Raw genomic sequence first — 11,600 nt, 5'->3', positions numbered from 1 at the left:
GTCAATTACCAATCAGGAAATTTTGCTATAGCACAGTTTGTTTGTTTGTTTTTAAAAACGAAACCTACTCACGGCGTGTATTGTGCATAACGGATGCGGTGCTGTTAAAACATTTGTTTGTTTTGAATTTCGAGCAAAGCTCCACGAGGGCTATTTGCGTTAGCCGTCTCTACTTTAGCAGTAAAAGACTAGAGGGAAAACAGCTAGTCATCATCACTTACGGTCAAGTCGTGGGCCCCTCATTTGTCAATGAATATTGAGTTCCTTCATATAATAATTTCCTAATGGCTAAAAGGGCGAGCATATTTGGTAGGACGGGGATTCGATCTCGCAACCCTCGGAGTACGACTCGAGCAAAAGTAAAAAATAATATAAAACAACACTGTATCTACTATATACAGTACCAGTGACGTCTTTCGACCAATACCAGAGCTCATGAGTTTGGTTTGGATATGAGAGACATAGTGGTTGAGAGTATTCATATTATCAAACTGCATGAACAACAACTGTTACGATACAAAGGAGATTTAGTGCTATTTTTATTTATTTTTTTTTGTAGTTAAGCACAAAGCTACCTGTGTTCTGCCCACCACAGGTTTCGAAACTCGGTTTCTAGTGTTATAAGTTTACAGACATACCTCACTGCCACGGGGATGGGCAAAGTTAATATTATAACTTTTCTTTGAGTAATTTATAAATCATAATTAAGGAAAAAGTTAATAAAACAATGTTATTGTTTATTTTCACATAAGTTAAAATATAAATAGAAAGAAAGTGAATGATTACAATCAGTAATAATGTTTTGTGGTACATTATAACAACATTTTACATTTTATAAGATAGGAAAATTGTTGTTTTATTATCTATATAATATTTTCTTACTCAATTGTTATAATTCAAAAATTTTACTAATTTGATATCACATAAACTCTTGTTAACAACAGTAAAATTGGTCAGTTGTTTAAATAATACGTCATCAGATTGAAATTTTATACACCAAAAAATTTAAAATTGCTAGAAATGATAGAAAAATTATAATAAAATCGATAGTATATTGTTTGTTATTGATTATCCTGCACAAAACATAAACAATTGGAATTTATTTCTTTATGCTGTTATTAAACCACCACATGCGAACTTTACATCAGCAGACTCCACCAACTAAATTGTTGTATTTTATACAGTGGATAAACGTTTTCAAATTAAAAGAATTTTTTAAAAAGTTCTTTAAATCTTCCAGGTCGTTCTTTCTCTAGCTTTTTTACTCCCAAAAGAAGGATGCTACTGAAAACTAACGAAGATCCTAATATGCCTGGCCATTCAGGTCTTTCACCCAAAACACATACCCCAAAAATGAAAGAAAAAGCAATCTCGAACGAACGTATGATCGACACAGGGCCAGCATTTTCTAACTGTAGAGCTAAAACACAAGCCCACATAGCTAGCATGTTGAATACTCCACAGAGAACTATTAAAATACTTTGAATTCCACACTTTGGAACTATGCGTAACTTTTCTGTTGATAAATGAAAAACTGACCCAGCAAAGACAACAAGTAGGGATTGTACAAATATAATTGTAGAAAACGATGTACGTAAGCATTTTCGTTGAAATATGTAAGCACCTGTCAAAAAACAGCATGCTGCTAAAGAAATTAAAATACCTATCAGACGATTGTAAGTAAACTCACTCTTTTCAGTAAATAAGAAAGGTGGGTTAGACACAAACAACATTCCACCAACAGCCAAAACTAAACTAATAATATCCACTACACCACATTTCTCACCAAGAAATATGCAAGCTGAAAGAGTTATCAGCGCGGGAGCACCTAGAATGATCGTGCTAGACTCACTTAAAGAAATGAAAAAAAGAGAGTAGAAAACCATGATATTTTCTAAGGCTCCACAGATTGTCTTAAAAATGAACGCCAAACGCTCTCCCTTTTCGCCCAAGAAAGAATGTCGAAAATAAATTACTAAAGGCAAGCTTAAACCCACTTGAATAGTGACTGTGATTACTACCTTTTCTGTAGGATTTAGGTCTGATATGAATTTAATGAGAAAACGTGAAATTCCAAAAAAAAAAGCAGAAAGAAGTGACATTAAATACCCTAGAGCAGGGATCTTCTTTATCAAATCCAAAATAGTTGTAGAAGAAATTTCCTCTTCATATATTGTTGAAAGAATTTGCTTTCCGTATTTCTCAATTTCCTTATTTTTCTTTACTTCTTCAGAATGGGAAGCTTCAGACAACTCCGAATCACTACTTATTTTTACAAGATGTGATTCACAATGTTTCTCAGATTTCATAGGAAGTGAAGCGACCTCTTTTATCGGCTCTTCATTAGTCTGCTGGATCCTGTTCTTGTGGCTCTCCATTTTCAAATATGCTTACAATAAGCGCCTAAAATCAAAATAAGATGTCAATTTTTTTTCAAGGTTTGTAAAGTAATACGATTAAAAGAACTAATAAATATCATTTCTTAATTAATGTGAGCTATAAAAAGATGTGTTAAATTACATAATTATTTATTTCACAACAACACACACTCTACTGCCAAACACAGATACAGAGCTTTGCAAAAATGTTCACACCCTTGCAAAGTTCCCACATTTTGTTGTCGTTTGAATTTGCTATAATAAAAGTTTTAATTGGCATTTTACATTTAGAACCTGCATAATCTACTACAAACTGGGAATGCTGAGAAAACGTCGATATTATGCAAGTAAGTTATATTTTTATAGAAAATTAGAATTCTTTCAGTTCCATAAGTATTCAACCCCTTTTCTACGTCAACCATTAATCAGTTGAAATCCAAAAGATTAGTTTCAAAGATTTGTTTGTTTGTTTTCAATTTTGCGCAAAGCTTAGCCGCCCCTAATTTAACAGTCTAAGTCCAGAACGAATGTAGTTACTTACCACCACCCACTGCAAACTTTAAGACTACTCCTTTATCAACAAATAGTGGAATTGATCGTTAATTTATAACGTCCCCGCGACAGAAAGGGCGACCATATCTGGTGTAACGAGGATTCCAACCCGTGACCCTCAGATTACGAATCGAGCACTCTAGCCACCTGGCCATACCGGACCAGTTTCAAAGGTCACAAAATTAGTTTAATGGTCTCTGTTTGTATGTAATCATTGTGTTTTCACTTGACTTTAGAACAAATATATCTGTTCTATGATAGCTCACATAGTGTATGACAAACCAACCATGAAGTCCAAGGAGGTTTCTAAACATGTCAGAAATAAAGTGGCAGAAAAGCACAGATCAGTTTACAAGAAAATTTCAAAATCTCTTACTTTCCCTTTGATTACAGTGAAGTCCATGATTGAGAAATGTAATGTGCTTCATAATACCCAGTAACTACCCAGATCAGGCTTTCCTTCCAAACTTAGCAGCAAAGTAGGCAGGGAACTGTTTAAGGATGTAAATATTAAGCCAACAATGACTTTGATAGATTTGCAAAATTCCATGTCTGAGTTTGTAGTCAGTGTTCGTACATTGACAATATTCCAGTCCCCACACAAAGCTGGCCTGTATAGGCGAGTGGCAAGAAAGAAGTCATTACTAGAAATGATTAGCTGGTTGTTGTTTGGAGCTAAGCACAAAGCTACACACTGGGCTGTATGTGCTCTGATCGACAAGGGTATCAAAACCCTGTTTCTAGTAGTGTACGTCTACAGACGTACCAACTTATATATTTGCTTTGCAGGTTTTGCTGACATTCAACCTCCTTCTCACATAGCAGTGTTAAGTGTGATCATTAGAGTTTTCAATAAAAATACGTTCATTGAAGAAGTTGTTTGTATTATTTGTATTTATCAAAACGTGACATTATTGTAGGGACTAATACTTTTGAAAAGCAGTGTATGTGTGAACTATAATCAATGGCGGCCTTGGGTCATCTGGGGGCCTAGGCGAGGATCCACTGCGTGGCCCTCTTTAAGAACTAAACAAGTACGTAAAGAAATAATTAGAGAAAAACGTTTACTTTACAAAATATACAGTTTATTATATCTGAGAGCAATATACGTATTCCAGATGAGCAGTGACCAAATGAGTCAATAATCAGATGGTGAATTTAACGAATATAATGTGCCCATATAAGACGTAACTACCATATCATGAGCAAACTGAAATGTTTCTCCTTGGTAAACTTGGGTTACAAATCTTAAAGTTCACCTTCCTCCTCTTTGAGTTGCTAAATTCAGCAATAAGTTCTTGGAAGTCAAAAAATAACATAATATAAGTAAGAATTTTACAACACATATTTAACGATAGAAGTTTTATACATTTCTAAATATATATTTAACTAAAACTAACCTCGGTGTTAAAATAAATACGTAATAGTAAATCCGTTACATCTAATTCCTTAGAGAATTAAAAATTGGTGGTAGACAATTTTTAACTAATGTATCATATATATATTAATACATTGCAAACAATACATTAAACGTTATACATTGTCAAAAAATTATATAACTTTTCTGTATATAACACAACCAATATCAATAATCTTATGTTCATAAACTTACATAGCATGTGAAAGTGCATCAGTACAAATGCTATATTTTTGGCAAAGACCCAACACAATCAACAATTGCACAATAGAGTGGTTCTTGGAAAGCTGGAATAGATTTCAAAGGGGCAAGAGGAATTATCTGGTTAGCTTTTCCGACTAATTGACAGGTATGACAATTTAAAAACAAAAAACGAGAAACGTCTTGATTAGTATTTGTCCAAAATAAATGTCCCATAATTTTATCACCTGTCCCATGGGAGTTCAAAGACAACTTTTAACACTTCAAAACGATATGTTTATGGAACAATTATTTGATAAACTAAGCCCAGTCTTCTTAAACTTGTAGATCTGATAGTCTTCATTTTCTCATAAGTACACCATTTTGAAAAGAAAAATCCATTTGGAACATTATCTAGTTCATCTTTTGAGAGTGCATATTTAAATAGTGATGAGATGTACAGAACCTTTTCATGTTCTTCAATCAGTTTACTTCTAGCAATACCATCATTGTTACTTACCGAAGAACTGTCAGTAAGACAATTATTTACAAGATCCCTGTCGGATTCAAAAAAATGTTTGAGACAAATCTATAATGTCATCCTCTAAACATGTGTCTGTCATTTGTTTTTCACTTAATTTTTTTAAGCCTGAGCTCAGGTCCCTGTATCCGAGATAATCATATTTGTATTCTCCTCGACTACAACATCATCCTTAGATGAGACAATGATCGACTCGCTAACCATTTTGGGCTCGGCAACAACTTTCCCCCATTCAACTCGTTTCCCAAAAATATTTATTCATCTTTTATTGGCAGAGTAGATCTTACTGCAACCACAGCTAATCCTGAAATTTTATGAATCCACCCTCAATACCCTAAGCAATAACAGACTGACTAGCGGCAGAACTCGAATCTAAAGGCAATATACATATGCCTATTAACATGTATAATACATATGTACTGATATGAGACCAGCAGTGTCGTATGCCAAAGACAGGTTTTCTAAAATAAATGGCAGGTAGTCCTTGATGGTTTTGGTAAAGTTTTATCCTGATTGTAAGAAGATTTTGAACTAGAGAAGTTAGACTTTTTCGAAGAATTTTCAGCTTTAGTGGATTGAACAAATACAGGTTTTTGCTAAAACGGCTGGAATTTCTTTTTATGAAAAGTGGTTTTATGTATTAAAGTGTAAGGCCCGGCATAATAAGGTGGTTAAGGTATTCGACTCGTAATCTGAAGATCGTGGGTTCGAATCACCGTCACACCAAACATGTTCGCTCTTTCAGCCATAGGGGCATTATAATGTGACTATTTGTTGATAAAAGAGTAGCTCAAAAGTCGGAGGTGGGTGATGATGACTAGTTGCCTTTCCTACTAAATTAGGGATGGCTAATGCAGATAGCCCTTGTATAGCTTTACGTGAAATTCGAAACAAGCATTAAAATGTAATCACTGATAAAAGAAGCTGCTTCCTGTAGTGTTTTAACTTTCTTTTGATCCAAGTAAATATTGAGATCGTCACTTTCACAATGTTTAAATTCCTCAATTAGATATAATTGTCTTAGTTTATAGAAACTTTCGTGGGTAAATTCCATATACGTTTGGTTATCTTGGTTGCGATAACTTCAAAACACCTTTGGTGATAGGCCTCCAGTACTAACTGGTATGCTTTGATAATAATTGCCTTAATCATAACTGGTGCAATTTTCTAGATAGAGATTAGCATAAACTTTTTGTGCTTTATCAGTTAAAACATTTTGCAATAACAATGATCATTTTTCAGTGGATCATTCTTTTGCTTGGAGCGAGAGTGATTTAAAACAATCTTGACAATAAGACATGGTCAGATGTTATTGCCACTGATGAATATAAATTGAATTGAGATTTGAATTTTACTTTAAAACAAGTTTTGTCTCTTGATTCAAATCTCAGACAGTTACTATGTTATATATGTCAACGTATTACAATTTCAAATAACCAGAAATTTTAATTTAGAAGATAATTTAGAATAATAATTATATTAACTTTATCAAATTTGTCAACAAGATTAATAAGCGCAATTTTATGTCTTAGCACGAATATATTTTAATATATAAACAATAATACAATTTATAATAATGGTTATTACAAATAATAATTCACATATAAAAGTGTTAGCAACTTACAAACAATGCTGTGTTTTCCACCTAGTATGGAACTGAATATGTTATTGACTGTTTGGTCACTTCACTTGATGGAAGGCTAGTTAACTTCTTCACACGTGAGTTTTTTCCCAACAAAAATATCTACTGCCTTTGTAGAAATAATAACGAAGTTCATTCATTGAAGTTAAGCACTTTGAAATGTTCGAAATCTATAAACGACTCTACACAAATATCTGTTGTTTTCCGGTTAACAGGCTTTTATCACAGTGACAGCTTTCGGAGTTTATAGCATATAAACTGTAGCAAATCAACAATAATATAGTCTCTTGGTGCGTCGATTTATAAACTTTTAGAGAGAGGTATTAGAAAGTGTAGTTTACAACAATATTCGAAGATATGCTAGAACATTCGAAATCATGTACTGTTGATGCTTACAATTGAGAATCTTCTACAAATTAAGAGAACAGGCGGAAATTTCACAACACATATTTAACAGCATATGTTACAAGCATTTCTAAAAATATATTTAACTAAAACAAACATCGATATTAAAATAAATAAACATTGTAAATCCGTTACAAACTAAACTTAAAATTTTAAAAACTGTTTAATCTCAAATTTTAAGTTCAAATTCAAGAACAATTTCGGAACACTGCGTTCATTTATTAAGAGTTTCTTAAATGAAAAAACCTGGCATGACCAGCTAGTTAAGGCACTCCACTCGTAATCCGAGGGTCGCGGGTTCGAATCCTCGTCACACCAAACATGTTCGACTTTTCAGCGGGGGCGACATTATAATGTGATGGGTAATCCCCCTATTCGTTAGTAAAAGAGTAGCCCAATAGTTCGTAGTTGGTGGTGATGACTAGATGCCTTCTCTCTAGTCTTACACTGCTAAATTAGGGACGGCTAGCACAGATAATCTTCGCGTTGCTTTGCGCGAAATTCAAACTTAAATAAGAAACATAGACTTAAATGTTTTATCTGATGGACGAAAAATATTGCTGGATAGGCATTGTAAAAACGAGAAGTATTTTTTCCAGAACTACAACAAGACTTGTAATAATAAACTTATATTTTTTCTGCTATTTTAAGTTGAAACTTTTGTGTATGTTGGCAAACAGAAAATCTTGAATTATTAAAATAAAACGAAAGAAATTGCGTACAATAACCATTAAGTTTGATTCAATGGATTTTCATTTTATAATATGTTTCTGTCAGTTTCCTTATTAAGATATATGTTATGGACATTTATTCGTTTATTTTCTTTGATTCTTGTGTTTAAAAGCAATTCATCATATATTTTTAAAATAACTAAAATAGGATGACCACATTTTGTTAAAGATAATTTTAATTAACGTATTTTAAAATATACAGTGTTTGGACTAGTTCTTATCGTGCTTGGATTGTAAGTTCAAAGATTCATGGTTCGCATTCCGTTTCGTAATGTGAGAGACTGGATACGCTAAAAAAGTAATAATCAACTCCCGGTATTCTCTCCGACAAGAGTAATCAACGAGTAAAGTTAAAAAACTATCTGCACTTAAGTCTACCAGAAAAATTAATGTTACCTATGCGCTGTTAGAATTGCATGAAAAGCTCAAATCGTGACTTAGTAAAAACAAGTGGAATGTTTAGTTTAAACATTAAAAAAACAGTAAGTTATTTTTTGTAAAATTTGCTCGCATTATTTCTGTTTTTATCCAATGTCGAAGAAATTATATATAATAATATCAAGTCATCCCATAAGTAATGTCCGAAAATTTAATACAGAAAATGCATCATCATTTCTGTTTTTGTACAAGGTTTTAATGACCAAAATATGTAGTAGGACGTGTATAAAAATGTTCAGACAAATAAAAGAACTAACCTAACTCCACTTTTTCAGATCATTAATCAAATAAACCCTTATGAAGATAGTTGTATCTGAGGAGCACATTATGCATATAATGCTTTATGAACTTAGAAAAAGGCAATAGTGCAGCAGAAACTACACGAAACATTCAAGGTGTTTATGGTGCGGATCTCTCAATTATAGAAAATGTCAAAGGTGGTTTAAGAAGTTCAGATCAGGTGAATACAGCTTAAGTGATGCACCACGTTCAAATCGTTCTGTTGAGTTTAATGATGACTTGTTGCTGGATACACTTGATGAAGATTGTGCTGTAACAGTTGAAGAACTAACACAGGAGCTTAATTCAACCCATTCAACAGTTCACCGTCATCTGCAACAGCTTGGAAAGGTGTCAAAATTTGAAAAATGGGTCCCCCATGATTTGACAGAAACCATTCTTAGAACAAGAGTGGGTATTTGCATTTCTCTGCACTCTCGTGAACGTAATTCACCTTTTTTGGACAAGTTAGTGACTGGAGATGAAAAATAGATATTTTATAAAAATGTTAAGCGCCACATACAATGGCTCAGTGCAGGTAAACTGGCTAAAGCAAGTCCAAAATAGACCTCCGACCTAGGAAAGTCTTCTTAAGCGTTTGGTGGAAAATTGTTGCTGGGATCCATTTTGAGTTTCTGCCGCTCAATGTAACGATTACATCAGACTTCTACTGTCAACAAAGCGCTTGAATGTTGCACTGAATGAAAAGAGGTCTGTTTTGATCAGTCGTAAAGCATTGTGTTACACCAAGATAATCCACGGCCTCATACATCAAAGATCTGCAAAGATTAAAAAACTAGACTAGGAAAAACTTCTACATCCTCCTTATTCACCACACCTTGCCCCATCTCATTATCATCTATTCCGAAGTTAGCAAAACTATCTTCATGGAAAAGAGCTTGGAACACGTGAAGATATCAAAACTACCCTCTCTACATTCTTTTCCTCCAAAGAATTTTATATAAGTGGCATTCAGAAGCTTGCGAATCGTTGACAGGAAGTAATTAATAATAATGGAACATACATTATTGATTAAATAACATTAAAGCGTTTGAAATCCTTTCTCTTTTACTGAACCTAAAATCGGACATTACTTAAGGGATGACCTGATAGTATATATACGTATTTTATATATAATATTTCATATATCTGTTTTATTTACTTTGTAACAATATTAATAATAAATATTATAGCCATAAATTTTCAAGCCATAAACAAAACACATTAGCATGAAACAAAATACGCTGCATATTTTAAAAAAGATCCTAGAGTACAAGCTACAACGTGAGATTATAAAATATATCCTAGGTTTAGGAGGTAACTAAAAAAGTAGGGCCCACATTGTGGTGGAGATACACTGTCTATCAGTCTTAACTTTCAATTCACTACTCTCACATAAGATGATTAGAAAATTAGAAATTAGGAGAGCGAGATGTTGGTGCTCAAGTCCACAACGTCCCACATCTATATCATCTTTCACTGCCTGCAGACAGTTGTGGGAAGGTGAATGCTTTCTCAAGTTAAAATAAGAAACAGATAAACATAAAAAGATGAAAAATAACCTAGGATACATTTTATAATTCCACGTTGTAGCTTGTACCCAAGGATCTTCTTCAAAATATGCATCGTATTTTGTTTAATTTTAATGTGTTTTGTCTATGGCTTAAAAATTTATAGGTATAATATAATTAATCAGAGGTTGGGATTATGCTGTTTTTAATACAGTCCTTCCTCAGAATTTTGTTTACTTATTTGACTATATTTGGATGTAATTATTTAATTTCACTATAAATATATATATATATATATATATGTACATGTATTTGTTTATACACATAACTGTTTCATTGTACTATCAGTATTTAGTTTCAACTACTCTCGTTCTTCACAAAGTTGTTAACTTTTTAAATATTGTTTTGTTTTCCATATGATAGAACACTGATGATTTTCCAGATCTATTTAACATTATAGAAAAGAAGACTATCAGATACATGTAGTTTAAATACTTAGCAAATTATGGCTTTAAATATCGCCTAAGTCTTACCCCAAACATACTTTTTGGCAAAACTTTCTGAAAATAATGCGTATTTTAATTCAAACTTTTCCATATGATAATCATATTATATATGATTAAAATGAAATAAAATTCGCTACTGACGAAATATTATTCATATATACCGCTTTCATTTCTTACCGATTTGAATCTGTACGTGGGCCTTCTGCAGTCAACTTGTGCCTAGTCCATAGAAGCTATGAAAGATAAACGTGTACCTGCAATATATGTTTCAATGTAGTTGTCCGTTTTATTTCCAAAGTTCAAGCTTATTTAATTCAATGATAGACGCATCGTTTATTTATAAAAATATCTGCATACACAGTTGCCAGAAAACAGCTGGTGAAACTATATAAACATTCAACCCGGAGTTTCAGTGCGGTGGAACGAAAGCTAGCTACATATTATCATATAATATATTACACAACACAAGTATGTGTAACAGCTCGTTTTGTTTTATTTATCTGAGCCAGTAAAACTGCAATATCATAGAACTGCTGTCTTATAAATCATCAAGTAAGTTTAATGCTTAATAGTGTCTCGTCAAAGAAAGTGATATCTAAAGCGAGACCCCTAACTGTTGACAGAATGATGTAAAATATATATTCTCAAAGGACTTTGATTGATTTTGTATTATAATGGCAATTCATGCAAGAAACAACAATTTAAAAACACTAATTTTACAATGGTACATCAATGAATATAGCATAAGGCTTGTTAGACATTTTTTTTTCCTTTTTCATAAATGCACTCGTTGAATAATTCAAAATATTCGATATACTTTGGTTCCAACACTCCAATAAAACTATTAGTAAACCAGCCAGTATGAAACTTATTACACTGTATAAAAAACGTCATTTAATGCCAACAATAAATAATAAAAAAAGCCAACGTTTTTGTACCTTTAATTTTTTGTATAACTTTTGGTGGCTCAAATGAGATGAATCAAAACCCTGTAACCTGAGCGTTTTCCTAATGTGGAGC

General features: G+C 32.8%; 1 protein-coding gene across 4 annotated transcripts; it reads right to left on the bottom strand.

Annotated features, from left to right (window-relative positions):
- Positions 1–1,078: 1,078 nt before the first annotated feature.
- Positions 1,079–10,884, bottom strand: LOC143247446 (solute carrier family 35 member G1-like). Of its 4 annotated transcripts, none has more exons than XM_076495557.1 (2): positions 10,758–10,884; positions 1,079–2,403 (listed from the first exon to the last, which is right to left on the bottom strand). In XM_076495557.1, exon 2 carries the CDS (start codon positions 2,376–2,378, stop codon positions 1,203–1,205), a length of 1,176 nt encoding a protein of 391 aa, XP_076351672.1. In that variant the 5' UTR covers positions 2,379–2,403; positions 10,758–10,884; the 3' UTR covers positions 1,079–1,202. The 4 variants fall into 4 exon arrangements, 3 of the variants coding, with proteins under 3 accessions (XP_076351672.1, XP_076351673.1, XP_076351674.1); XM_076495558.1 differs by lacking the exon at positions 10,758–10,884 and adding an exon at positions 6,693–7,150; XM_076495559.1 differs by lacking the exon at positions 10,758–10,884 and adding an exon at positions 4,543–4,757.
- Positions 10,885–11,600: the final 716 nt, after the last annotated feature.

This window comes from Tachypleus tridentatus, chromosome 3 (genome assembly GCF_004210375.1).
Source record: "Tachypleus tridentatus isolate NWPU-2018 chromosome 3, ASM421037v1, whole genome shotgun sequence".
NCBI classification, from domain to species: Eukaryota; Metazoa; Arthropoda; class Merostomata; order Xiphosura; family Limulidae; genus Tachypleus; species Tachypleus tridentatus.
Note: the sequence above shows the minus strand (reverse complement) of the source record. Positions and strands in the feature narration are given on the sequence as shown.

Bases quoted from the DNA above. Each gene is read 5' to 3' on its own strand.
- LOC143247446 (XM_076495557.1), bottom strand. From the start codon at position 2,378: ATGGAGAGCCACAAGAACAGGATCCAGCAGACTAATGAAGAGCCGATA.